Here is a 25265-nt window from a genome sequence, read left to right as displayed (position 1 = left end):
CAAATGCTCTGCTTCTGTTACCCAGTAGCACAAAATTGCCAAGGCTGAGGGTTTGTGCCACATATACGGCCAGATGACAGATGCTGCTCCTTGTGTAACAAGGTATTAAACACTTAAATGCATGTGATGTGCTAGTTCCATTGCTTATCCTAATCTGGGTCATCTAATATGTAATTGTAGCGGTCATGGTAATCAATCTTTGTTCTAGGTCCCTTAGAGTCAGTGCAAAGACTCTTATTATCTCCAGTTCTATTTTACTTTTTTCTTTTCTTTTCTTTTTTTGCGGTACGGGGGCCTCTCACTGTTGTGGCCTCTCCCGTTGCAGAGCACAGGTTGCGGACGCGCAGGCTCAGTGGCCATGGCTCACGGGTCCAGCTGCTCCGCAGCATGTGGGATCCTCCGGACAGGGGCACGAACCCACGTCCCCTGCATCGGCAGGCGGACTCTCAACCACTGCACCACCAGGAAAGCCCTACTTTTTTATTTTCTTAAAGACTTCACAATGATGACCAAGTGCAGTAATCTCTCTTTAGGATACAGTGGAGGGCAACGAAAGAATTTGGGGATACTGGATTATTTAAAGTGTAATTTAGATCTCTTTTTCTTCCCCCGCAGAAGTGCAAATTTTTGTGTTTTAAAGAACATTTAAAATTCTGATGTGAGAATATTTTAAAATTTTAAAAAAGAAAAATTTTGTTTTTAATTTTTAAATAAAATGTTAAATAGATTAAAATTTTTAAATAAAAAAGTGAGGTAAAAACATAGCACAGCCATATATATGTGTGTGTAATGTAGAAAAAAGGTATCTAAGTCCTCTATCTATATATATAGGAAATTTTTCTTTACATTATTGAGGACATCTTTCCTAGCTTTCTGTTATCTCCTCCTTCAGGTAACCGAAATGTGCTCCTTTGGCCCAGCCTGAGAATCATTAATTTAGAAAAAAATAAATATACACTAGCTTTAAGTATTAGAAGTGAAAGTAATGGGATTTGGATTGCGTGTAGTATCGCTTTTGTGATGAGCTATTTGATTACAATAAATTTTAATTGTGCCAATATTGGGAGGGGGGAAAAAACCAACCCACAGCGAACAGCAGGTTTCTGATGACTAGAAACAGTAAGACGACACTTTCTTGGAATGAAAGACGGCGCTTGCGCTCAGACTCAGTGAGCGCCCGCCCTCCTGCTTTTTCTGCAGCCGCCGTTTCCTCCGCCTTTCGCGCTCTAGCCACCCGGAAAGCCCAGCCTAAGGGAAGCTGGGCCCTGATTGGCTTCTTTGAAAGTCTACGGGATACCTGATTGGTGGATCCAGGACCCTTTAGCGCGGTGAGTTTGAAACTGCTCGCACTTCTCTTCAAAGCTGGCGCTTCGAAGTTAGGGGAGAGTGACGCTGACGTGATAGCCGCCGCCGCTTTCGCCGGGGGATAATAAGCCGGGTAGAGTTGCCGGGGTCAGGGTCATGCCTATGGGGCGTCGACTCGGCAGGCTGGCGTCGACTCGCGGGCCTCGGAGGGGGTGTATTACGGAGCCGGGTGATAATTAGGCGGCTGGGGTCTGCGTGCGGCCAGGCCGGGCCTTCACCTGGGGTCCGGGGCCTGGGCGTGGGAGCGACGCCGGCCGGCTCTAGCGGGAGGCTTGTGGGAGTCCAGCCCCGGCGGGGTTACTCCGGCAGGGCTGGGGTTGCCCTGGCCTTGGAGTTGCAGTCTGGGGTCACGAGGGTGGCTGAGGAGGCTCCCGGGTCCTGATTGAAGCCAAATCCGTCCCTTGGTTGGACGACGCCGAGCGCTTGCGGAGTGCCAGGCTCGGCCCTCGGCCCTGCAGCTCCCGCCCGTCCGCGGTGCGTCCTGCCCTCGCCTCCGGGGGTGGAAAGCAAGACCGCACCTGGGCCAGGTACCCGAGCCCGTTCCCAATCACAGGCTGTCCCGGAAAACCGATCGGATGAACTACCTTGTGGGCCTTCTCAGGCTTGCCTCTGTGCCCATGACCCTAGCCCTCCTAGAGCTTTTAAGAACACTTAGCCAAGGCATAGAACACTAGAGGACTTGGATTTTTTGTTGTCGTCGTCGTCGTTTTTATTTTATGCTTGGTGGTGGTTATATTCTATGGAATTGGCAAAAAGTGGAAATCTAAGAAATGCCGAGAGTTAGAAACTCTTGATTAGAGTCAATAATCAATTTTTATTTAATACTAAAGTTACCAATGTGCACGTCTTGCTTCCTCTAAAGACCTGGAGGTCTCTGGGTGGATTAAGCCGCTGGTATTTTACATACTGCCACGTACAAGGGGCTTTCAAAAGCTATGCTGAGGCCGCATCCTTTATTTAAAATAGTTACAACCAGGAAAGGGTGGAAGAGTAAGCTTTGAAATTGTGTTGGTTTTCAGTTATTTGTCTAAAGTGAGCTCAGCAATTTCATTGTGCTTTAGGTATATTATATCTGGATATTGAAGAAAAGATAATTATCCTAATCGTCCACTGTCATTTGTAAAATTAACCGTTTTTAAGATGGCCAGGGTAGTGCAATTTTGTTCATTTAAAAAGATTTATCTCTACTTATTTCTGGAATGATTTTGAAGAAGAATGTGAGAAACATAACTTAAGGGTCAATATAACCTCAGGCTCAGTGACCTTTATATATGGTTTCATCGGTGATGTATTATAAAATGATGCTGATTTGGGCTGCCGGAGCTATTGTTTCATTGCAAACTTACCAGCCAAGACTTACCAGGAAGTCTTGAGTAACTGGTTGTCATTTCAGCTCTTTTATTTACTTATTTTTTTTTTTACCATTCTTTGTGATTCAAGTATATGGCTTTTTACTTTGTTCTGGACATTTGTGTGGGATATAATTAGATTTTATGTGTGGAATTGCACTTTTTCTTTTAGAGTGCTTAGTGATCTTTCCTACCTTACAAAAAGTACCTTGAAACTTTTTGTCATGTTTGTGTTATGTGACTGCTGACAACAGGAGAAAGATAAAAATGTTACTTGAGCAAGTTGAAACACATACTTTTCGCTGCTTTAAACCCTCTAATGGGTGAGCAGTGTGACCACATTTTAGCTCCCTACTCATGTCTTTCAAAAAATTTTTTTTAATTATCTTCATAAAAGTATAAAGCTGTACAAATTCAGTCAAATAACCTTGTTAAAATATTTGGGTGTAACTGGCACACACTGGTGCTCCTTAGAAGGGTTACATAAAGAGAACATCTGGGATGTGTTTGGGAAGAATAGGTAAGTCCATGTGTGAATTTGAGGGTTAATTTGGAAGAGGCTAAATGTTACACTGGTATAGGATATACAAATATTTCCAATGTTTCAGAAACTAAGAAGGGTGGGAGAGTCTTTGAGTTCTTTCCCTTCTAACTATTGTTCTAATATAATAGCTAATATTCATGGAAAATTAATACTGCACTAGGCACTGTGGGAAATGCTTTACTTATAGTATCTCATTAATAACGTAAAAGCACGCTTTGAGTTAGTGACATGTAATCAAATCAGCTTTTCCTCTCATTTTAGGATCTACAATACCCATTGATTAACTATGGAAGACTATACCAAAATAGAGAAAATTGGAGAAGGTGAGTGGTTTTAATAATATAAAAGGATTTTTAAAAAATGATTTAATGATGCTGTAATGTCCTTGACATGAAGACATGTAAATATTCATTAAAATCTAATCTTTGGGACTTCCCTGGTGGCGCAGTGGTTAAGAATCCGCCTGCCAATGCAGGGGACACGGATTCGAGCCCTGGTCTGGGATGATCCCACAGGCCGTGGAGCAACTAAGCCCGTGCGCCACTACTGAGCCTGCGCTCTAGAGCCCACGAGCCACAACTACTGAAGCCCGTGCGCCTAGAGCCCGTGCTCTGCAACAAGAGAAGCCCGCGCACTGCAACGAAGAGCAGCCCCTGCTCGCCCCAACTAGAGAGAAAGCTTGTGCGCAGCAATGAAGACCCAATGCAGCCAAAAATAAAAAAATTAATTAGTTAGTTTTTTAAAATCCAATCTTTCAGGTACGTCTAACAGTATATTAGTGCATTAATACATATGTTCTCTACATAATAAAACACAAAAATGTTCACATTTCAGGAGAATTGAAATTATTGTGACATGTCTCCCCAACAGCCCCCTTCCAATAATCTTACATCCTTCTAATACTAAATGCTTAAAGCAATATTTGTATTTTGAAAACACTATTGATATCTTGTAGGTGTGTTGGGAAGGGTGTTAGGGCAGTGGAATTATGTGCTTTACTTCTAAATACTTCTGCATATATACTTGAAGTTCTAGTCAGGGTCATGTATTTCATTTGGTGGTTAATGTCTCCTTAATGTCTTCTGATTTAGAATTGTCCCCCTGACTTTTCCCCTTTGACATTGAGTTTTTGACAGCCCAATTCATTTCTTAAATATATCCAGACTTTTCTTATTTCAATTATTACAAAGTTGTTCTCTGGTTTCTTCTGAATAATAAAAATCTGAGTGTTGTTACATTAGTCTTGGAACTCCTTCCTGTCTTAAGGAAATGTCTTTTTAGATTGTAGAGAACATAGCTATATCCATGATGTGGAACCTTAGTTGGCATTTAGTAGGCACTCTGTAAACATTTGTTGATCAAAGGTTTTTCTCTTTACTGTTCAGTCTCCATAACTTGTCCATATTGAACATTTTAAAATTTTATAATGCTTAGTTCATTTCAGAGCCCATACCTTGTATGTCACAAATAATTTTTGGTAATTAACCAGTGGAATCACTGCTCTGTTTAACTAGCGCTCTATTCCAGTAGTTCATTGAGAAGTGATATGGTTCAAAAAGAGTCAGAAGAGAGACATAGAGCACTTGTGATGTCTAAAACTCAATTCAGTACATATCAAGGAACCTAACCGGTGGCACAGTGGTTAAGACTCTGCGCTCCCAATGTGGGGGGCCTGGGTTCGATCCCTGGTCAGGGGACTAGATCACACATGCATGCCTCAACTGAGAGTTTGCAAGCCACAACTAAGGAGCCCGCGTGCCGCAACTAAGGAACCAGCAAGCTAAAACTAAGACCCAGTGCAACCAAATAAATAAATACATATTTTAAAATGCATATCTAGTGTTTGCTATAAGTTTATCAGTGGTTGTTATGAGTAAATTTTAGGACCAGGTGAATGTTGTACACTTGAGGGAGAGGTAAGCATACTTAAAAAAAAAAGCTCTGAATTTACCATTAACAGTGTATTTGACTATATTATGCAAATGACTGATCTTCCTGAGTGGGGTCTGCTCCAGGATCCCTGTCAATGTCAATATTGACATTGTTACTCATTATCTGAAGCCCATATATCAGAATCAGTGTTCTCAACTTCCAAATGGATGTGAGGCTTTCTGCTATATAGTAGATGATATGAGCTTGAATAGATCAAATATTTAATAAAATATTTTATCCTCATTCTTTTCTAGATGAGGATTGTTGACTGTATATTTGAAATATATGAAGCACTCTATATGAAGTTTTTTGAAAGTGTCACAGTGACTCCTGTTAGTAATATTTTCTGAGCCCAAATCTTTACACTGTATTTTATGCCTACCTTGTTGCCAGATAGGATATTTGACAGGAGATACATTCCAATCTGCAAACGATCCTTTTTTTCTAAAATGTGCTGGAAAATTACTGGTAATTTAAATGTATGGGAAACCTGTGATGACTATATGAATTCTCTAAACTACAGCCATGATAGGTTTTAGTTACCTTCAGTGTTTTGGAAGTGATGAGGGTATAATTATGACTAAGATGCTTCCTATCTGGCCACAGCAGACATTTCTATCATGTGATACCTTATGGGATTCAGTCATTTTTAAAATCTTTTTTAGTTTGTGGAGGTTGTCACATAGCAGACACTTTGTCTATTTCAGGTACCTATGGAGTTGTGTATAAGGGTAGACACAAAACTACAGGTCAAGTGGTAGCCATGAAGAAAATCAGACTAGAAAGTGAAGAGGAAGGAGTTCCTAGTACTGCAATTCGGGAAATATCTCTATTAAAAGAACTTCGTCATCCAAATATAGTCAGGTATGGTGTAATATCTGAATTTGAATCATTTTCCGCATACTATTTCAAATATGAATTTCATTGTGGAAACTTTTACATTTGCTTAATTTCTGGTCTAACCTTGCTGAGCTGACTAGAACCCTACTATTTTTGTTCATTGAGAATGCTGGGCATAGAAAAAAAGGCTGGTAAAGCAGGAACAGAGTTAAAGGAGCTTGGTGATGAAGATTAGTAGTGGGGGCTGGAAAATCAGGGTAAACTGGTCAAGGGAGAAAAGGAAGTCTTTTTCACAAAGCTTTGACACTGCTCCCACTCTGAGAGCTCTGATCCTTAAAGACTCCTTAATCAGAGACCTGAGACAGGTAGATAGGTCAGATGAAGAAAAAGTTTTTCTTTCCAAGTATTTGGACTGGCATCTTTCCAAATCAGGATTTAACTGCATTTTTCTGGGGCTAGAGATAGAGAGCAACTAGTAAGGTCAGATAGTACTCTAAGGTTTGTTTCTATTATTTACCTCAATGGAAAGACAAGCTCTGAGCAACAAGCAGTCAGCCTAGAAACGTTCTTCTGGAGTAGAAGCCGCTTGCCAGTTAGCGCCTAATGTAATATGACTTAATTTTCAATTGCTGCCCTGAGCTTCCTTTCTCAAATTCTAGGTTAGTGCTACGGTTTTCACAACTAGGGAAGCTACCACCTCTTCTTTCCCAAAGCAGTATAGTACAATTTCTTATGGCCCTACTTTTTGTAACAGCAACTGTGAAATGTATAGAAATAGTTTTATTTTGTGAGAGGTCAAAAATGTTAGTGTTTTAAATTTTCATATAATTATTTTATTCTTCAGTCTTCAAGATGTGCTTATGCAGGATTCCAGGTTATATCTCATCTTTGAATTCCTTTCCATGGATCTCAAGAAATACTTGGATTCTATCCCTCCTGGTCAGTTCATGGATCCTTCACTTGTTAAGGTAAGAATCTTGCCTAATTTTATTAGTATTTTTCCACTGTGAATGTAAAGTGTTTACTCTGTAGAAGTCCCTGTGTTTCATGAAAATGTGCTTGGAAAAGGTGTTAGAAAGTAGAACAGGGCTTCCCTGGTGGTGCAGTGGTTGAGAGTCCGCCTGCCGATGCAGGGGACACGGGTTCATGCCCCGGTTCGGGAAGATCCCACATGGCGTGGAGTGGCTAGGCCCATGAGCCATGGCCACTGAGCCTGCGTGTCCGGCGCCTGTGCTCCGCAACTGGAGAGGCCACAACAGTGAGAGGCCCGCGTACCGCAAAAAAAAAAAAAAGAAAGTAGAACAAGGAAGAAAAGAATATTTTGTTTTCTCCCACACAGTTAGTCTATGGGTTAGGTTGTTAATGGTTACCCATTTTATTACTAGATAGTGCTTCTAGCTGTAAAGTGAAAAGTAGTGCCTGAGATAACAAAAGTAATAAGTACATATTACATTGTTGGAAGCTAGGATATTCTGGTCTTTATTTGGCAGTTAGGTATGTGTAAAACAAAGTAGCAAAAGCCTGGGGCAGGGTGATGGTGGCAGGCGGTTTCATTTTATTCTGGTTTTAAATATATTTTGGTTAATTTATTTTAGACATTAAATTTCATTTAAATTTTAAATGTATAATTATCCTTACACCATCTCTACCAAACCTCTCCTTAGAGGTAGGCATTCTTTTTTTTTTTTTAAATATCTTTATTGGAGTATAATTGCTTTACATTGCTGTGTTAGTTTCTGCTGTATAACAAAGTGAATCAGCTATACGTATACATATATCCCCATATCCCCTCCCTCTTGCGTCTCCCTCTTATCCTACCCCTCTAGGTGGTCACAAAGCACGGAGCTGATCTCCCTGTGTAGCCATTGTTTTATTAGTAATCTTAGAGATACTTATATGTCAACTTTGTATGTGTATATACATATACTGTTTTTATAAAAATGGGATTATATATATTTTTATATATATATATATATATATATATATATATATATGCATTACTTTCCCTTTTCTGTGTAAAACATTATTCGACCATAGGTCTACCTGTCTTTCTAATTTTTTTTTTTTACTCAGAAACATTTATTTTTGACATCCATCTATATCTTAACATAACTGTAATGAGTATTCCTTGTAATATCACCTCGTAGGGAAATCCCCACTATGATTTTTTCTTCAATTCCATTTTGTTCAAGAGTCTTCCTAATTTTTGATACAGTTATGTAAACCAGTTCCACACTGGTGGACATTGAAATTGTTTTCCAGCTTGGTGATTCATGCCCTTATGGTCAGTGCTGCAGTGAATATCTTTATATCTTCATATACATCTTCATAGGATGGATTCTCACAGGTGGAATCAATGGGTTGAAGATGTTTATTTACACTTAAAATCTTGATAGAGAGTGCCATTTGCCCTCTAAAAAATTAGAGCAATTTACTCTTAAACATCATGGTGTGTATTTTCTTTTAATACCTCACTGTTGAAACTTGTTTTTATCAATCTTTTTGATAATCTATTATGTGAAAAAGACTAATATCATTTTGCATGTCATTTAACATTTTTTCATTTCTTAGCCATTTTATAAACAGCCTATACATATTCTTCACTGATGATCCTGTTAGGATATTTTTTCCACTGGTTTCTAAGAGCCTCTTATCAGTAACATGTTGATAATAGTTCTTTTATTCCTTTTTTTGGTCTTTTGATTTGTTAATGGAGTACACCGTTAGTAATTTTTATAATTTAACAATCTTATACATGACTTTTGGACTTTGAGATTTTTTATGTCTTATTTAAGTCTTTCTCACTCAAAGATCACATGTATTAGAACACTACATGACAATGTTTTTCTAGTAGTTCTAGTAGATTACCCCCACCCCCTGCTTTTGTCTTAAATTCTAGATGGATCAAAGGTTTATTTTGGTGTAAGAACGAGGGTTCTTAATTTTTTTCCAAATGGCTAGCCAGTTGTTCCAACTGATTGATTTTATGTATTTTATAATTTTGAACTTTATAAGTCAATACTATAACTATGTATATTTTCTATTTCTGTAATATCCATGTTGCTTCAAATGTCAATTACATTGTCTTGGCAACAAGTATCTTATAAAACACTTCTCTGAACTTACCAAACAGGATTTTGCGATAATTGTGTCTCTTTAAATACACAGTCATAATATTCTCTTTGTTGTTTCTTTTGGAGTCTGTGACCAATGTCTCCAAAGAGGAAATGAATATGTAAAGATAAAAGGCTGAAATGGAAAAGACTAACCTTATTCAAGGTAGAAATAGAGTTGCTATAATTATATAAAACAAAAGTTTAAGAAAATTTCTATATAGAAAACTAACTTAAGAATTAGGGGCCAAAATAAGTAAAAGAAGTGAGTTCATAAACATGTGCCCATAAGGTGAATATCTTTGTCATAGGTATACAAACATGACTACCTTATATAAATGGGCTTCCCACCCCCAAATACTTCCTGTTAGTCTCAAATTGCCTGAGAACTTTTAAAAAATTTTTATTTACTTATTTTTGCTGTGTTGGGTCTTCGTTTCTGTGTGAGGGCTTTCTCTAGTTGTGGCAAGCGGGGGCCACTCTTCATCGCGGTGCACGGGCCTCTCACTATCGCAGCCTCTGTTGTTGCAGAGCACAGGCTCCAGACGCGCAGGCTCAGTAGTTGTGGCTCACGGGCCTAGTTGCTCCGCAGCATGTGGGATCCTCCCAGACCAGGGCTCGAACCCGTGTCCCCTGCATTAGCAGGCAGACTCTCAACCACTGCGCCACCAGGGAAGCCCCTGAGAACTTTTTTTGTAAATTGTTTATTTCTCCGCATTATAATTTCTCATGTCTTTGAAAGAAAGCCACCAAGATTATTTAGAAAATTGTTAAATGGTACGGTTAAGTTTCTAACTTGTGGTTCCTTCTTCCAGAGTTATTTGTACCAAATCCTACAAGGGATTGTGTTTTGTCACTCTAGAAGAGTTCTACACAGAGACTTAAAACCTCAAAATCTATTGATTGATGATAAAGGAACAATTAAACTTGCAGATTTTGGCCTTGCCAGAGCTTTTGGAATACCTATTAGAGTATATACACATGAGGTATGTTTTTTGGTGCTTTTGTTAAGTGTGATTGCTGGATTGTTTTCTATATTCTTTAAGTCAAGAAAGAAATACTCAATCAGAAAGATTTCCGCTCTGTGCCAGTATCAGTTTATTGCCTCTGCTCCAAAGTCATCCTTCATTGCCTGCTATGTGAAAATGTATCTGGAACCTTTTGAGTATTTTTCTTTTGCCAGTTGCTGTGATGTTACGCTTTGACAGTAGAGGGTGCTGGAGAGGCATTACAGGAAGGAGTCGTTATTCTTACTAGTCAATCTAAATCTTCCAATCCTCTGTTATAGTTACTAATCTTTTACAGTAAACTTTCCCCATTCAAATTACCATGAGATTTCTGTCTGTTGATTGGATCCTCTCTTGAAACAAGAAGATTGGTTAAAAGACAGGTTTTGTTGCTTAAGTGCTACTGTTTCAGATGTATTTAGAAGCTTCTAAATATAACCAAGTTTTGTCTGTGTTATATTGATGACTTGGCATTTTGTTTGCTATTTCTGGAGGGAAAGGGAATGTTGACTCACATAGTTAAGGATTATTGGGAAACCTTGTCTTCTGTGGAGTTGTCTACCCTTCTGCCCAAAGACTTCCTCCAGATCAAAACTTAATGACAGTGCTGATCTGGTCAGATGTCTTGGCTTCTTTTAATTATTCCTTTTTATCATTTTTCCCATGGCTCTATAAATAAAGATTATTTGGTTTCCATTGGCTTAAACATATGCCACTGACCTCCAATGTGATAAATTAGATATGCTAAAATAGTAGATGGGTGCTAGACTACTAATAAACTGTTGTTTGACTTAGTTTTGATTTTAGCATGTAATCACTACATGCACTTGTACAGTGTCAACCCCAAATCCATTATCATTGGGCTTTTTTTTTTTTGTAAGTGAAGGCTATCTTGACTATTTTGTTCCTCGCATTTTAATGATTTGAAAAGACTTGGTATGCTTTTTTCTTTTTCTCCCTAATGAATATAACTTAGAAATACTTCATTATTTATCTAACATTTAGTATTGTGTATAGTTAATTGACTTTTAAACACTATTATCAGAGGCAATCAAGCAGCATTCTAAAGGACAGTTCTAATGAAACAGAAATGTTTACATTTAGGTAATATAACGCGCCACATTTATTCCAAGTAAGATATTTTCTTTGTAATAGGTAGTAACACTCTGGTATAGATCTCCAGAAGTATTGCTGGGGTCAGCTCGCTACTCAACTCCAGTTGACATTTGGAGTATAGGTACCATATTTGCTGAATTAGCAACTAAGAAACCACTTTTCCATGGGGATTCAGAAATCGATCAACTCTTCAGAATTTTCAGGTATTTTTGTTTTATACTTGAGCTACTAAGAGCTTTTAAATTAACATGTATATAACAAGAGTTATGTTTATACTTTAACCATAAGTTTTTGTTTTGCTGTGGCTTTTTAGAGCTTTGGGTACTCCCAATAATGAAGTGTGGCCAGAAGTGGAATCTTTACAGGACTATAAGAATACATTTCCCAAGTGGAAACCAGGAAGCTTAGCATCCCATGTCAAAAACTTGGATGAGAATGGCTTGGATCTGCTCTCGGTAAGGAATGCCCTTTATATTGACTTTAACACTGTGCATGATTCTGAATGTACTTAATTCTTTCTTTCACGTAGGAAATAGGAAGAAAACCACCGTATACTGAGCCAGGCACATAATTATTATGTCTGTCATGTTTATTGCCAAAGCGAGCACATTACTAGCTCCATTTTAGATACGAAAAACATTAGTGGTTTTGAGAGGAGGATGTGGCATTTGTTCACTTTTTTTTATATATAGATTTATTTATTTATTTATTTGGCTGCGTTGGGTCTTCGTTGCTTCACGTGGGCTTTCTTTAGTTGCGGCGAGAGGGGGCTACTCTTTGTTGCAGTGCGCGGGCTTCTCATTGTGGTGGATTCTTTTGTTGCAGAGCTCGGGCTCTAGGCGCACAGGTTTCAGTAGTTGTGGCTCACGAGCTCTAGAGTGCAGGCTCAGTAGTGGTGGCACACAGGCTTAGTTGCTCCACAGCATGTGGGATCTTCCTGGACCAGGGCTCGAACCTGTGTCCCCTAAATTGGCAGGCGGATTCTTAACCACTGCGCCACCAGGGAAGCCCTTCTTCACTTGTTTTTAATCTGATAGGTAGCTGTAGATACTCTGAAGGAGAGGATGAGGTTAATAAACCTTTAAGTTGTGGACTTGGAGTGGCCTTCCTCTCCAGGTTTTTTGTCTCAGTATTTACTGCTTTTTAGTTTAGACACAGTCGTTTTAGTTTTTAAAGTCTTTACTGCATGAATTCCCATTTCTCACTTTGCCTTGTTTCCACATCAGACAGGTTAGCAGAAGGACAAATGTAGTTCTTAAAACCTTTCCCCTCTGTTACGTTGCTGTTCCCAACTAAACAGTTGTGTTCTTTAAAAACAAGACAAAAAAAAAATTTGTTAGGATAAAAAATTGTCCTAGACCTGCCTCAGGAAATTTGCTTTAGAACAGTATTTAAATACTGAGATTTTCTTTTCTTTTCTTTTTAAACTTATTTTTAAATTTATTTTTATTTATTATTTGGCTGCATTGGGTCTTCGTTGCTGCACGCGGGCTTTCTCTAGTTGCAGTGAGCGGGAGTTACTCTTCATTGCGGTGCGTGGGCTTCTCATTGCAGCGGCTTCTCTTGTTGCAGAGCACGGGCTCTAGTCGCACGGGCTTCAGTAGCTGTGGTGCGCAGGCTCAGTAGTTGTGGCTCGCTGGCTCTAGAGCACAGGCTCAGTAGTTGTGGCTCACGGGCTCTAGAGCACAGGCTCAGTAGTTGTGGGGCACGGGCTTAGATGCTCCGCGGCATGTGGGATCTTCCCGGACCAGGGATCGAACCTGTGTCCCCTGCCTTGGCAGGCGGATTCTTAGCCACTGCGCCACCAGGGACGTCCAATACTGGGATTTTAGAAGGGACTAGTTTTTATGAATCTCAGGTAATGTGATTGCAAAAAAAAAAAAAAAAAAAGATTTTGACAGGTTACCAAACAAAGGAAAAAATCTACTGCTATATCATCATACACATGTTCTAATTGATCTTTGGGCCCCTTCACAATTTATAAATCATGCCACCAAACTCAGCTTAGAGTTCCCAAATGCTTACAAGTGCAGTCCAAGATCCTTTACCGCCACTCATATTTTGTACATTAATATTGATGATATGATGTAAAAGGCCTTCTATATTCCTGGCCCAGTCTGTCTTTTTAACTTCTGTGATTCTTGAACATGAAGAATTTCACTTTAGTTAATGAAATGAAAATCATACTGTCAATCATGGTTCCTTAGTCTAGCCAGTATTGACATCTTGGACTGGCTCATTCTTTGCTGCTGGAGGCTGTCCTATACATTGTAAGATATTTAACAGCATCCCATTCCTCTGTCCTATAGATGCCATTAACACATTCCTCCCAGTTGTGACAACACCAGATGTCTCCACACATTGCCAAATGTCCCCTGAGGGGCAAAGTCTCACCAAGTTGACAATCACTGCTGTACATCATAAGTCAGTCTTGGTTTCAAATTTCAGCTTTATCACTCTTAAACTCTATGAACTTGGGCAGGTTCCTTAACCTCTTTGAGCCTCAAAGTTCTTATTTGTAAAGTGGGACTAATTCCTACCTTTTTTTGTGAGGATTAAGTAACATGAAACGTACAAAGCACTTAATAGAGTGCTAGCTATATAATAAGAGCTCAAATGGTAACTAGATAGTAAAAGTATCTCTGGGTCTGCTTATTTATTTAGTTTTCTTTAAGATTAATAATATTTCTTTAAGATAAATTTTAACTTTATTCAGCCTTTTCTGTTAATGTGTAAATAAACTTTAATACTAGGTTGTTTGACCATAATTCATTTAGTGACTCATTTAAACTATGTTTATAACACACTGGTTTTGTTTTTATTTGGAACTTGCTGGAAGCTACATTAGAAACCTTTATAGTTAATTGCCACCACTTCAGCAACGCTGTAAATAACTCAGAGGGCCATTTAATTCTCAAAGTAAATATAATTAACTAGATAATCTTTCTTCAATTTATGCCTTGGTTTTAAAGCTATCTGAATGCTTGTGTCTTAAACCATAATTTATAGCAAAAAGAGGTTATCAAGATATCTATGATTTAAGGAATAGATTATTTAGAGCTAGGGGGTGAAGTAAGACATTTATGTGCTTTGGTATTAAACTAACAGAAATGTTCATTTAGTAGTTTTTCATTAAAATTATCAGCTTAGGGCTTATTGGTAGAAAAGTAAGGCTTTTTGGAGATTTTTTTAAATGGTTTATTTCTTAACCTTTTAAAAAATCTTTTTCCTCCCACAGAAAATGTTAGTCTATGATCCTGCCAAACGAATTTCTGGCAAAATGGCACTGAATCATCCATACTTTAATGATTTGGACAATCAAATTAAGAAGATGTAGCTTTCTGACAGAGTTTCCATGTGTTGTGTCGAGAACAGATAGCTGTATTTTTACTGTTAACTGTTTTTGTGTTGTGTATTTTTCTTTTCTTTGTTGTAAAATTTAAGCTGTGCCTCATCTTTCAAAAGTGTAACTTAAAAATGTAAATACTGTTCTATATGAATTTAAATATAATAATTCTGTATATGTTTGTAGATCCCACCGTAACAACTATTTGTTACTATAATAAAACTATATAAATCTAGTACTGATGTCAGGAATTGGGAAAAATTTGAGTTAGCTTAAATCATCTAAAATCCTACAGCAGTCTGCTTTTCCTGTAGTTGGAAATACTAAACTTTACGAAAGTGTGCTAAGTTGAAAATTCATAATGCTTTGAAGTATTTTTATGCTCTGAATGTTTAAATTTTCTTGTCAGTTTCTTGCCATGTGGTAACTCTACAACCTGCCCAAAGATGAATATTTTTCTACTGGTATTTCAATTCGTGACCTAAATGTTTAGGCATTCAAATGAGAAAACTATCCAGATTTGAGAACTGATGCTTAATTTAGAGAGGTTTTTAGTAACTTATAAAACTAACATTAGCGTATGCCAAAGTTTGCTAAGTTTTACAGTCAGAGATTAAGGGCTGTCCACAGCAGGGAAGAACAGTTTAGAAAATTTATGAGCTATCCTATTTTTAGGTAGGTTATGAAAGTTATTTGTCTGAGTGAATTCTTGTGCCTTGGTCAGAGGTAATTATACAAAGGAGTAGTGGCTTATCTTGGCTTTCAAGCCTGACTTTAAAACTCGGTTTGTAGATTTTGACATAGTTTAGTTTTATTAGCAGCCTTCTTCTAGTTTATTAGCAGCCTTCTTAGAAGGTTCTAATGTAAAATTATTTAGCTAAAATCACTAGCTTTGGGAATTGTTTAATTAATAATGCTGCTCGTTGTGATTTTTACCTGTAAGCAGGCTAATTTATTTGTTATAGCCTAGAGAAATGTCTCTGAAAATAGTTTTATCATTTTTAGTGTACATCTATCCATTGTCTGCCCATAGACTCTATTTTTCCTCCTGGTTACCTATGGCTAGAATGGGCATTCTTGTGTGACTGATCCAGTTGATTGAACATGTAATGGGTGATCTACCTAATCTTGTTGTCTTAGAATTTTTGCACTTGAGGAGAAAGGATGGGTCACTTTCTTTGGCAACAGGGCTTATAAGTTGAGAGGTTTGGTGGCCTTGTCTTAGGTGCTTTGGTGGAAGCCCGCCTGCAGTAAGGGAATGCAGAGCTTGGAAGTCATTTGAGGTCATACCGTGGAGAGATTTCATGGCAGGAATTTGTTAAATGAGAGGTCACACCAAAGATTGAATTGAGATGGTGACATGGTGTATCTGCAAAATTGTGTTTTCTGACCTATGAAGTGAAGTACTGAAGTGAGTCTACTTTTCAAATTGTGCATTGCAGCCCTTTAGCGGTTCAGGATCAGCATTAATCAATGATACCCTCCCCACACCCTGAAACTACCGGTGTATCTTATATAATTATTTCTTGGTATTTTTGTTTCAATAATATATAGATGCACTGGTGTCACCAATGTTTGGGGCCTTGTGGACTTGGTAGAAGCAGCATGCATCCTCACTACTATTGTTCCATGCAGTCTAATTGTTTGAAAAGTCAGTAATTCATCAATTGAGAACCTACTTAGTGGACCAGGGAAATGAGACAGTAGAACACTGCCAACAGTTGCTGTAATGAGTGACCACCCTTCCGTCCTGCTCCAGCTATCTGTGTAGTCCCATGTGAAGTGTTTACGTCAGCTTCAGTGACTGGGTGAAGAGCTACTGAATTGCGTCCTCATCTCGTGCATATTTTTACATTGGCTTGTGCCATGGTGCTTCTGATTAATTTTAAAGTGGATCTTTTCTCTGAGCCAATAGTTCTTGTATTTGTTGTGTGCTAGAAACACCTGAGACTAATGCTGGTCCCACCCTGAACAATTCTGAAATTGAAAATTTGTCTCTTTTCAAAATTTCCCCAGGGTGATTCTGACGTAGCCAGTTATCACCAGTTGGTGGTGAGTTTAACAACTTTGGGCCGACATTTAGTTTTAGTTGTCTCAAAACTTCATGTCACCTTGCATTATCTTTAACTTGTTCTATTTCTGTTTCAGGCTGTACTCTTTAGTGAGGGGAGGGGGTTGTATATTGCATCACCAATAGAAGACTTCCATATACTATGACAATTGCTCTACCTCTCATTGTCCGTAGGCTTTAGAGAAGGGTTTTTTTGTTGTTGCTGTTAAAGTTAAAACATATAGGCAGTAATGGTGCAAAGAAGTTAATACGTAATTTGTAGTAAAATCTTACTAATTTATATGTGGACATGGCGTATGTGAATTAAATGTCTGAAAAAAATGATAGTGTTTTAGAGTTAATAAAAGGTCTTTTGGGGACTTGGATTAACATACTAAAATAATTTTTAATTAGTAAAAAGTAATTTTTAAAGTACTTAAGGAGACTTGCAAGTTCTACTAGGTGGAATACACTTCCACTTTAGTGCCTTTAGCAAACTGTAGTTCATAATAGGTCAACTTCAGTTCCACGCCTTTTAAATGTTGCCATATTCAAACTGAAGTCGGTGAGGCTCCATAGGACCCTAGGATCATTTTACATTTTGCGGACAGAGTAGAGACAATTAGAGATGTTTGTGGGCTATGGAGTTAAGAGAGTAGTGGGCATTGTTTAAATACGTCTGGGACAAGATGGATAGAGTATTGAATGATTAAAGGGAAAGCGAGGGATGGAGGGATCAAGGGTGAAAGTCCCTGAAGAGGGAGGTACTTCCGACCTAAAAATATCATCTAGTAGAAGGCTCAGGTGGGATATTAATGGTACTGACAAGGATTGTAACTTTAGACCCTTTGGAGAAAGGAGTGAAGTTTAATGAAGTATTTGGAAGCAAGACTAGACGTTTTTAGTCCCATGCTGTCATGTAAATATCAAGTTTCTAAGATGCCTTAAAAGCTTCAGAAGAGATGCATTGAGAGTCATAGACTTGTTGAGGAGGAAAAGAGGTATCACAATACCAGCATTCCTGAGAATGCTGAATTAGGGTCTCCTGGAGAGCTTGTTAAGAGATTTCTGGACCATCCCCAGCATGTGATCCAGTACATCCTGCGTAGCCACGAATATACTTTCTTAACAAGTTCCCAGGTGATGTTGCTGGTGGCCCAGGGACCACACTTTGAGAATCACTGCCTGGGTGGTTCTCAGAACTCTAGAGAACTGAACAGAAACCTAGCTATTTGGTCAGCTTATTTGTAGAGGAAACACAGAAGTGCAGAAGGAGAAACTGGCCTAGAGCCAGGCATACATTTCGAGGTTGAACTGGAATTCGAACCTAAATCTTCCATTGTCGTTGAGAATTGAGAAAAGTGAACGGTGTAATGTAAAGATTCCAGTTTTAGAGCCATATTGGAACTTGGTTCCCAGTTCTGCCAATTCTGTCTGTAGCCTTGGATAAGTCACTCAACATCTCTGAATCTATTTCCTCAATTGCACAATGGAGATAATAAATGGGATTTATTTATATAAATACATAGGTAGGACTGTGGGATTGTTGTGAGGGATGTAGATAGGGCTGCCAGGCATCGTGCATGCATTATATAGTACATGTCTTGTCAGAATGCCCTAAATATTCCTTTTTCAATACATTACAAAAGTTGGGCAGTTAGAGCTATTTTTCTGCCACAGTAATTGGTGCTTAAATCTGTTAAATGGCAACACAAGGTGCCCTAGATGGGGAATATGGGTAAAGTTCCTGGCACACGGTAATTCCTTTCTCCTTTGAAGTGTCAGCACTTTTTTCTTATATTACCTCTTCTGGCACTTTTACTTTCTCCCTTACTAAATTCTAAGTCCAGTGAGGGCTGGGGCCGTGTCTTGTTCTTTCATCCTCACAGCCTTTGGTCTAGAACCTCAAGCATTAGACACGATCCCAGCCCTTTAAGGTTGCTCAAAGGTTATGGCACCTCTCCTTCAATAACAACTGAACATCTATAGTGAGCAGCCACTGTGCTTTACATACATTCCCTGTCTTTCCCAGCAACCTTGTAAGGGAGTGGGCAACTTTACCTTACAGAGATGGTGAAACTAAGATTCGTTGAGCATAAATAATTTGCCAAAGGTCTCAAGGCTAGTAAACGCTGGACCGAGGATCTGGGGGCTTTCTGGCTTCACACTGTTCTCTCTCCATGGCATCATGTTGCTTCCCACAATAAACCGATAAAGTGAACATGTGTTTAGTTTCTAAAGCTTAAGAAGAAAGAACCTGAAGAAGGCAGGCAAATACTAAAGCCAGCGCAGCCCAGATGCCAAGGAGTACCCAGCTCAGGGTTGTGCAAACCAGCCCTCACAGGCCTGCAAGCCCCTCGTTAGCGCCGAAGCTCCTGAGACCTCTACCTCAAGGCTGAAAGGACCAAGGTGAGATCGCTTTCAGTCCAGTTCATTTGCTGTCCCATTTTAGGCAGCACTGTCTCCTTTTATCAGGTTGCACGTGGTGCCACGTGGCCCTCTTGTGCTGCTTAATTCCGGCTCCTTGTTCATACGGATGACCCAGATTGGATCAGTGCAGTAAACCGTGACCCGACCTTTATAAACAAACCAACAAGTAAACCATAACCCAGCAGCAGTAATTGGTCCAGGGGTGGGCAAACGATCTAAGCAAGGCCCATGAGGGTCCTTTTTGCTATAGAAACCTCGAGAGAATGAAGTCGTCTTTCTGCTGATAGTGCTAAGCTGGGATGACATGGCTGGAAGCCTGAGGCATCTCCCCCATCCTGCCGAACTGGCTGAGCCAAGAAAGTGGTGAATAGAGAAAGATTCTCAGGAGTTTGATGTCCCTGGTTCCGGCGGTGCTGCCTTAACATTTGGAGCTACCCACTATCCCTTGTAGGGGTAAGAGTTGTGGGTTGTTTATTCTTTTTTGCTTAATCTTGTTTGAGTTGGGGTTCTGTCATTTCAACCCCCAAGAGCCACAGCTGTCAATACCAAGATAACACTTGGATGAATAATCCTAAAGGAACCCCGAATTTTAAGGACCCTCATAGTTATAAATCCTTACATAAATATCTTCTTTAAAAGCACTTTATTTCTCATAATCATTGTTTTCAGTGCAGCTTCTAGTATTGGTTGTGTAGAATGGTACTGATATAGATGTATTCCTATTGACCTTTCGAAGAACCTACAAACTTTTGAGGAATGCTTGCATACGTGTACCTACTCTTTACCAGTCAGGAGTAAAAATCTGCAGCCTTTATTTCTATGGGCAGTCATGCCTTTCCTTGAGATAGGATTTCAAAACCATGCTATACTTTTCTGCTAAGGAAATAATGCAATGACAAAAGCAGAATGTTTGGGGAGAATTTGTTTCCTAATGAGTATTAGTAGTTTTTTGTATTTGTACAGAGCTTTGTAGTAATTAAGTGGCCTATGCTATTTCAATAGACAGAAGCTTCCTATACTATAAAAATGCCCTTAACTATAAAACCACAAGAATAATTATACCATAAAACATACTTTATAATATGGACAGAAAAGATACATTTCCCAACCGACCATAGCCATTTGTCTCAATGGTTCTGGTATCATGACAGACATATTTATGTGCAAGAAAATACAAATCTATTCTTCATGAACTGCATTCACTCTTCAAAGATCCAAGTGGGAAGCAGAACATTTGCTCCATCTTAAATCTTCTTGCTAGAATTTGAACATAGTTTTAGAAATGCTTTTTGGCTTCTTGTTTGAATTACTTGTCATGCATAGGCACTAATGGAAAATGGTTCAGAACATAGAAAGATTGCAATTTCCCCCGTGGGCACAAAACATTTTAGACCAGTCAACATCAATCTGAAGCCACACGGACTGGATGACAAATGCAATGTTATTTATATGTTCAGAGCTCTTAGGTACCCATGCCAACAGAAGGTTCTAGCGTCTTGGATAACCTTAAAGAGCCAACATCTCACCTCCCTCCCTCCAGATTTTGGCACTCTGTGACCCACCCACTTGCAACAAATCTCATTTCCAAGTTAGTGAAATAAAATTTTAGAATTGAATGGGATCTTGGACATTGTTCGGTTCAATCCTTATTTTCCCAAGGAGGAACCTACAGATTTCAGCAACAGAGTGAGAGACAGAACCTAGGTTTTCTGACTTCCAATTTAAAGAGACTTCTACTCTGTTTTAGATTGCCTCTGACAGTGAAGCTGGGAGTCAACAATGACTTCAAGAAAGAAATTATGTATTTTAAGGGTAAAATGTGCGGACAGGAGAGAACCCAAGTAATCAGTGAGGAGAAAATAGAAGTCAGATCAGAGAACGTTGCGTAGATTTTCAGTTGGTAGAAATTAAAAGTGAAATAGCCAACAATGCAAGTAGCACGTGCAAGCCAAGCACATTGTCAGTGAGAGGTACTGAGCGTGTTCCTTGCAAGAGCAATAGCGATTTTCATTCTCTACTTCCCTTCAGAGGTTAGTAATGGGGGGTTTAACTCAGATGTTACAGGTATTTGTAAATAGTCACATTCTAAAAAAAAAAACCAAAAAAAGAAACTGTCCAACTGCAATTTAAGTATGTATCATGTAATAAACATTGTGATGTTAATATTACATATTCATATGGTCTCTGGCACTGGAATAGCTGGCGTATGTATAATAAAGGAAAAGGCAAAGAACTCAGCTTTATCTCTTTTATCCCTTTTCAAGAGAAATATCTCATGTGTTACCATGTTTGGAATATTTCCTAGCATGGCTGAAAAAGCAAGGAATAAACAGCAATCATTCAGTGTGCCTGATGGCACAAAATAAAGCAGTTATTCACAAACAGAAAACTGGACTTTTGAGCAGATGTTTACTTAAATACAAACATCAGCTCCTACTTTTCCTGTTATCTCCAATTATGTGATGCAATATTTTTACCAGAAGAAGCTCTTTTTAAAAACAGCCTTCCAGGGAGTGAATAAACAATACTATATTTGGCTAACAGCTGCTTTTGGAAAATGAGATGTCAGCAAAGCTGAATGTTGTTTAAAGAAAACTAATTATCCAGCTACCTTTGACTTGGATCAGAGTAAATAAAGCACTTCCCTATTTGCACTGAAATGTTTTGTCTAGGAATTAAATGTTAGTCAGATATTTCACTTCTTCCATCCGTTGCCATGTGGAGCAAATGGCATTTAAGAAGTTTCCCTGTGTTTGATTTTGCTGCCCAAACCACTTCAGGTCGTCTGGTGCTGCAGAGCCGCTGCCGCTCTGCTGCTTCACCATCCACGAGTTCTGCTGTTGAGTGTAAAGCAGTGTGTTTATGGACACATTGAAACACAGGTGACCTAGTGACACACAGTATGGTGGCATTTGTGGGGATTTAATTATGCAAATGTCAGTATAAGTGTGTGTGTCAGATCACGTATAGAATCTGAAATAATGGAAATACCACCAGTGTTTGAAAGTTCGTTTGAAGGTTGGCAAGCCAAGAGGACTGTAAAACTGGTGTATGCCATTGCCGACTGGCACTTTGACAGAGAAGACATACCTGCAGCCCTTTGTCAGCATTGTGTCAGCCAGGCTGTGGCTTCCCTGAATTAGAGCTCCTGCAGGTGCCTGTGATGATAAATCTCCTTCCTTCCTTTTCTTTTTTTTTTGGCCACACCACTGGGCACGTGGGATCCCAGTTCCCCGACCAGGGATCGAACCCGTACCCCCTGCCTTGGAAGTGCAGAGTCTTAACCACTGGACAGCCAGGAAAGTCCTGACTCTCCTTATTTTCACATCGACTGTTCTATAATTTGAAATATTTTTACCTTCTGAGGCAATCTCACCTGAGCGCTCATTAAGTGGGGGTGACAATGCTAGGGCTGAAAAACAGGCTGAAAATTTGGCATTTTGGAATGAACTTCAGATTGGCTTTAATGTCATGAAGGCCAAACAAACAGTTCCCGTGGCACATTTTAGAGCGAGGACCCTGTAAAATGTTAGTGATAATCTTGAGAAAATAAAAAGCAGCATGAAAGCAAAAATGTACAATAGTTGTGGATTTTGAGGAAGCATCTCCCATTAACTTCTGTGGAAAAATCAGTATTGAGTTACGCACATTCTTCCAGGATATATCCTCTGTCTAAAATCTGGTACATGATTTTCATATAAACTATTGTTAGGAAACAATTCTGGGACAAGCACGGGTTCAATGATTCTGTAAATGTTCGTTCTTCCAATGAGTATTTATTGAAAACGTTTTATGAGCCACATAACTAGGTCGTGAGGACAGTGTTCAACTCGTCTTGTCTTCATGGACTTTACAACTCCTTGTTGGGAAGACAGATTGTAAGCAAGTAAATAAATGGGATGTTCCTGCCTCTTTTGACCAGTAAGGTAGTTGTCAGAGTAGTTATCAGAATTCCATACCTGATACGCAGATTTACAAGGAAATGGCTCTAAGAACCTGTCCCACAAGTCTTGGGCCCAGGATAAAGGTACAGCATTTCCAGGGCCTGGGGCAAAGTGAAAGTATTAAATTCCAGACAGCAACAACAGAGCGCGTTAAACCAGGCCCGAGGCCCTTCCAAGTGTGGAGGCCCCTGTGACTGCACAGGTCACATGCCTGTGAAGCTGGCCCTGCTTAGATCCTTTAGCCAAAAAAACGAAACAAAGTGAAAAAGCTTAGAGTAGAGAAGAGAGATTTGGGGGATGGTGATCTTTGGAGAGCTGGGCTATGCTTGGGAATGCTACCGTCTAACTAACCCAAGTCTAGTGGCGGGGACGGTTCACAGGGACCCTTGAAGAGCTGACACGTGTTTCCTGCCATGGTGAGACATAGAACCAGTGCCCACCGGAGGGGCCTGAGAAGCTAACACTGAAGACTTACCGGGAGCGTAGCTCTTACCCACGATATCTGCAGGACAGTCAGGAGGGTGCCGCTGGGATGGGACCAAACCGCATGGCCAGAGCTCACGGGGTCGAGGGTTGTTTGCCTAATTGGATTGGGTCCATGGGGAGAGAGCTGGAAGGGGTTTCTCGGGCCAGTCTGCATTCTCCAAATGGCATCAAGCTCTGCCTCCAATCAAAGCTAATAGAGTCTCTTCCTGCCATTTAGAACAGCCACTCAGACTCACACTCCTCCAGGCCCCTTTGTAAAGTTAAGGTAACTATCAATAGCAATATACAGCGGCCCCGTGTACCCATTACCCAGTGTCATTATTATTACATGTGAAACCCACAGCATATCTCTTTCTGTCCACATCTCCCTTTCTTTTTCAAAAAGATGTATTTCCTTACACTTTTTCAACTTTTCTTTATACTTTTACAACATATCTATCTTCATCATCATCTGCGTATTGCATGCTTTTATGCCTTACATAAATATTAAAGATTCTGACATTTATTTATTTTGTTTGGCTTTGTGAGATTCATCCATGTTGATAAATGTAGCTATATATAGTTCATTTGCTTTTACTACAGCATTCCATTGTATGACTCTACTATAATTTATTCATCTCTTCTATTAATAGACACTTGTTTCTCCTGTTTTGGTGTTATGAACAGCGCTGCTATAAGTTTTATTATATATGTCTCCATCTGCTAGTGTGCAAGGGCTTTTTTTGTAGGGGTTACAGACCCATTCCGTGTCCTTCCCCTGCTCTGTTGTGAATCTCAGGGACCTGACCCCCATAGGTTGCATTTCCCAGATTCCCGTGTCCCCTGGCTTGCTTCTGGGCTTAGCCAATGGGAGGTGCTGGCGGGAGAGAGAAGTCAGAGTGCGTATCTGCCTCTTGCTCAGATGATGTCGCTTCTGTACCTCCGGCTCCCATCTCCACAGGTCCACCTTGGTTCTAGCTTCTGCCCAGAGACCCCAACTAACTCCTGGTCTTCTGTAGCCTCAGTCTTTTGTCTCAATAGACTGAGATGGGAGTGATTTCCTGAAATGGCTGGTCCCTGGTCACCTCACCGTTTGCTGTTTGACTTCCCAGCTCTTTCAATCCACAGGTCACCAATTCCTTTGATTAAATTCCTTCTGTTTCAAGACCTGGAATGGATTTTCTTTTCCAGTTACATCCTAATATATAGGTTGTGCATATCTTCAAGTCCAAATTGCTCTCCAAAGTGGGTACACCTACTAACGCTTCTAGCAACAGTGTATGTGTTCCCATTGTTTTAATAACCAATATTAAGAATTGTCACGGCTTCCCTGGTGACACAGTGGTTAAGAATCCGCCTGCCAATGCAGGGGACACGGGTTTGAGCCCCGGTCCGGGAAGATCCCACATGCCACAGAGCAACTAAGCCTGTGTGCCACAACTACTGTACTGAAGCCTGCGCTCTAGAGCCCGTGAGCCACAACTACTGAGCCCGTGTGCCACAACTACAGAAGCCCGCGCGCCTAGAGCCCGTGCTCTGAAACGAGAAGCCACCGGCAATGAGAAGCCTGCGCACCACAACGAAGAGTAACCCCCGCTCACTGCAACTAGAGAAAGTCCACGTGCAGCAACGAAGACCCAACACAGCCATAAATAAATAAATAAATAAATAAGATAGTCAGACTTTTACAATCTTGCTAATCTAATTAGTCCGAAACAATATTTTACTGAAGTTTTAATTTTCTTTCCTTGAGACTGAGGATCT

The 25265-nt window shown here is 39.6% G+C and overlaps 1 protein-coding gene across 1 annotated transcript; it reads left to right on the top strand.

Annotated features, from left to right (window-relative positions):
* Nucleotides 1-1346: 1346 nt before the first annotated feature.
* CDK1 (cyclin dependent kinase 1) lies at nt 1347-14847 on the top strand. The gene is made up of 8 exons (XM_024765231.1): nt 1347-1438; nt 3520-3581; nt 5898-6054; nt 6875-6998; nt 9959-10129; nt 11306-11469; nt 11580-11721; nt 14505-14847. Exons 2-8 carry the CDS (start codon nt 3545-3547, stop codon nt 14601-14603), a joined length of 894 nt encoding a protein of 297 aa, XP_024620999.1. The 5' UTR covers nt 1347-1438; nt 3520-3544; the 3' UTR covers nt 14604-14847.
* The last annotated feature ends 10418 nt before the right edge of the window (nt 14848-25265 follow it).

This window comes from Neophocaena asiaeorientalis, unplaced genomic scaffold (assembly GCF_003031525.2).
Source record: "Neophocaena asiaeorientalis asiaeorientalis breed wild unplaced genomic scaffold, Neophocaena_asiaeorientalis_V1.1 scaffold183, whole genome shotgun sequence".
NCBI lineage: Eukaryota > Metazoa > Chordata > Mammalia > Artiodactyla > Phocoenidae > Neophocaena > Neophocaena asiaeorientalis.
The sequence above is the reverse complement of the archived record's forward strand: the minus strand, read 5'-3'. Positions and strand labels throughout refer to the sequence as shown.

Excerpts from the sequence above, each read along its gene's own strand:
- CDK1 (XM_024765231.1), top strand. The coding sequence starts at position 3,545 with ATGGAAGACTATACCAAAATAGAGAAAATTGGAGAAG. Across the intron at positions 6,055-6,874 it reads CGTCATCCAAATATAGTCAG|TCTTCAAGATGTGCTTATGC; the intron begins GTATGGTGTAAT and ends TTTATTCTTCAG. Across the intron at positions 11,722-14,504 it reads ATGGCTTGGATCTGCTCTCG|AAAATGTTAGTCTATGATCC; the intron begins GTAAGGAATGCC and ends TTCCTCCCACAG.